Source organism: Apaloderma vittatum, unplaced genomic scaffold (genome assembly GCF_000703405.1).
Source record: "Apaloderma vittatum isolate BGI_N311 unplaced genomic scaffold, ASM70340v1 scaffold7296, whole genome shotgun sequence".
NCBI lineage: Eukaryota > Metazoa > Chordata > Aves > Trogoniformes > Trogonidae > Apaloderma > Apaloderma vittatum.
The window spans coordinates 88,024-90,944 of record NW_009719960.1 but is presented as its reverse complement, the minus strand read 5'-3'; the positions used below and the strand labels follow the sequence as shown (position 1 = coordinate 90,944).

At 39.4% G+C, this 2,921-nt stretch overlaps 1 protein-coding gene across 1 annotated transcript in view; it reads left to right on the top strand.

Annotated features, from left to right (window-relative positions):
* Positions 1-2,921, top strand: part of NEBL (nebulette) — a 91,632-nt gene that overhangs the window by 31,774 nt on the left and 56,937 nt on the right. The window contains exons 8-9 of the mRNA XM_009870844.1: positions 5-85; positions 1,657-1,761. Of these exons, the coding sequence (XP_009869146.1) occupies positions 5-85; positions 1,657-1,761 (186 nt within the window). The remainder of the gene's footprint in view (positions 1-4; positions 86-1,656; positions 1,762-2,921) is intronic.

The window sequence follows — 2,921 nt, the reverse complement described above, 5'->3', positions numbered from 1 at the left end:
TAAGGAAATGAAGAACCACCAGTACAATCCTCTTGACAGCGCTTCCTTCAAGCATGCACAGATTGCATCCACCTTGGCAAGTGATGTAAGTGAATTTGCTTTGTATTTTACATACATTTAGATCCTGAAAAACCTAATGTTTGTTCTCAAGCAGAATTTCTTTTTCCATCTTACAAATTACTCTGAGCAGCATCTCTGCTCTGCAGTGTGTCTGTGTAGCAGGTGTGTTGTGTTATCCATTTCTCCTCTGTTTCTGACAAAACCCCTCTCCAAGGGCCTGCAGCGTTTTCCATAACCTTTTCAGATGAGATTCATCTCACTTAACTTTGTGTGTCAGAAGGTACGACTGCTTACTCTGAGCTAATTCCCTTGTATTCAGTGCTTTTGTATTTGGGGAAGAGATAAACAGGTGTAGAAGGCAGCTCTTCTGATGTGTTGTAGATGCCCGTCTCTAGAGGAGCAAAGTGCTGACATCTCTCCAGTGGCTGTAGAGTAAGGTTGCATGAGCAGATCAGGTTTGGTTTGGATGTCTGTCTTTTCGACTTCATTAGGCCGGTTGATCTCCTGAATGGTGTTAAAAAATACAGCTGTCACTAGATTCAGCAATGAGTGCCTGCTGCTGGAGAAAACATCTATATCGAGTGATAATGCTGTTGGGATGATATATTTAGCAGTGTGTCTAATGCTAAAAGTGTGAGCTCTTCTTTGTGGACATGATCCCAGATGGCCAAGAGGCAAGCCTTCATTCTGCAATCTGGTGTTTCTAAAGTGTAGGATACCACCAAAAATGAACAGGAGAGACTGACTCTGGGAAAGGTCCAAAGAATATGTAGTTGTTTACAAATTATAAATGTTTAGTAAAAAATTCATTAAAGAAATAATTACTCTAAGAGATGTGCAAATTTAGTATTGATGATCTGAAATCTGCCTAAATCAATGAAGACCATGATACATATGTGGGGGTGACTAAAGGTGTTGATTTAAAAGACTTGTCACACAAGATGGGTAAGGTGGTTAGTTTTCTTCCTGTAGAGAAGGGCATCCAGCTGTGATAAAAGTATGAAAAAATCCTACCATAGGCTGATAAGAACTTATCCTGTGTTGCTACATTAAGTGATTATCTTTTGCCATAGGTGACTGTGTAGCTTATCTTTCCTGAAAGCAATCTTTATTAAATAAAATATCTGGGAGAACTTACCTTCAACTGTTTTACATTTTCTTTTATTATTTGGGCATTTAGTACAAATTCCTGAATCAAGATTAAAAGACCAAGAATCAACAGTGTTTAATAAACTTGAAGTACTGATGAAGATATTAATGATCTAAGGTTTTGGGGGGAAGGAGATGGGAAGAAAAAAAAAAAGAAAAAAAGAAAAAAAATTCCTTTCTAGTCTGAAAAGTCATACAAAATGTGATTTTGTTGTAAGTGTCCTTTTTGAGGAAAAGTTTGAGTATTTCACATACTTGCTCAACAGAGTGAGTCTATTGATTGTCCCATTTTCTCCAAATAGTAGTGAATGACCACCATCTAGTGGCTGGTAGAGATTGTTCAGGCAAGCACTTAAAGCTTTCTGTTTCTGGATGGCCACACTGCAATATGAAGCTGTGAATTATTATGTTAATGTTTATTTTATGTATCCTGAATTCTCTTTCCAGGTTAATTACAAGAAAGATTTGGAAAGCCTACATGATCCAGCCTCTGATCTACCCAACCTGCTATATTTAAACCATGCTTTAAATATCAGCAAAATGCATAGCGATGTAAGTTGCCTTTATAAGAATAATCTGAATAATACACGTAGTAAGCAGTGTAGTAGCAGACTGTATTGTTGTAACCATAGTAGTTGGGGGATATAGTGAAGAAAAAAAGGTCTTATAGGGAGAGATGGGTCAGTTAGATCAAATGTACTGGGTAAAAACCTCTCAGACTTCTGGTACTTGAGCATTTCTTCTTAACTGTCTGAAACCTTGTTTGGTTTTTCCTTTGATGATCAGAGCTACTTCTTTGCTTGCGTATCTGATTTTGCCCAAGATTATTGCTTTCATCTGCAAGTCTCTGTACAGAAGCTCTGTACATTATGCTGGTTTAATACTTGGACTTCTGCTGTAAACAGCCTCAAAATGCTAGACGGCTTCTCTGTCTAGCCTTTTTTTCCTCCTAAATATCGGAAGCTTCCTACACTGCATCAGGTAGTAGGCACATACTCCATTCTGCCATATAACAAGACATGCCCTTTGATGGTGCTAATGGTCTGACATAGGATAGTGATGATGGTTGAAACGGGAAGGAAGAGGTTAGAAAGCCCTGACTTCTGTGCAATGCTGAAGCTTCTCTCCTGCTCTGAAAGCACCTATTCTACATGCATGGTGCTTGTGGGCTTTTTAGCTGCATTTGTCATTTTTATTTCAGAAACCACAGAAGTGCTGCAGAACTTCTGTGGAAAGGTGTGAGTGCGTGGTGTTGGGCATGACAATTGCTCACCGTTGGCAGGAGGCAAGCACTTTCACATGCAAAGCCCTAATGGCTAGGAGCATGCTGGGTCATCTAAGTCAGCACCTGCTTGTGGAAGCTTATGTCTAAAATAAACCAGCCTTTCCATCTGTACTTGATTTTTGTGTGGCTCTTTGGTGAATTGAAGCTTGCTTTTTGGTTGTGTCCGGTATGTGAAGCTCACAGTGACAATCCCCTCACTATTACCGCACTTTTAGTGGTGGACCTGGAGTTGCTAGGCTAATGGTTGGACTCAATCTTGAAGGTCAGTTCCAGCCTAAACAATTCCATGATACCAATGCGAAGCTGTTGCACAAGTCAGTTTCCACAAGAATAAACTTCAGCAGTTAAGAGGATAGCTTGATGGGCATGTTTGGACACAAATACACTGATTTTGATGGGTCAGACTTATTGTATTTTCGTTATTTTG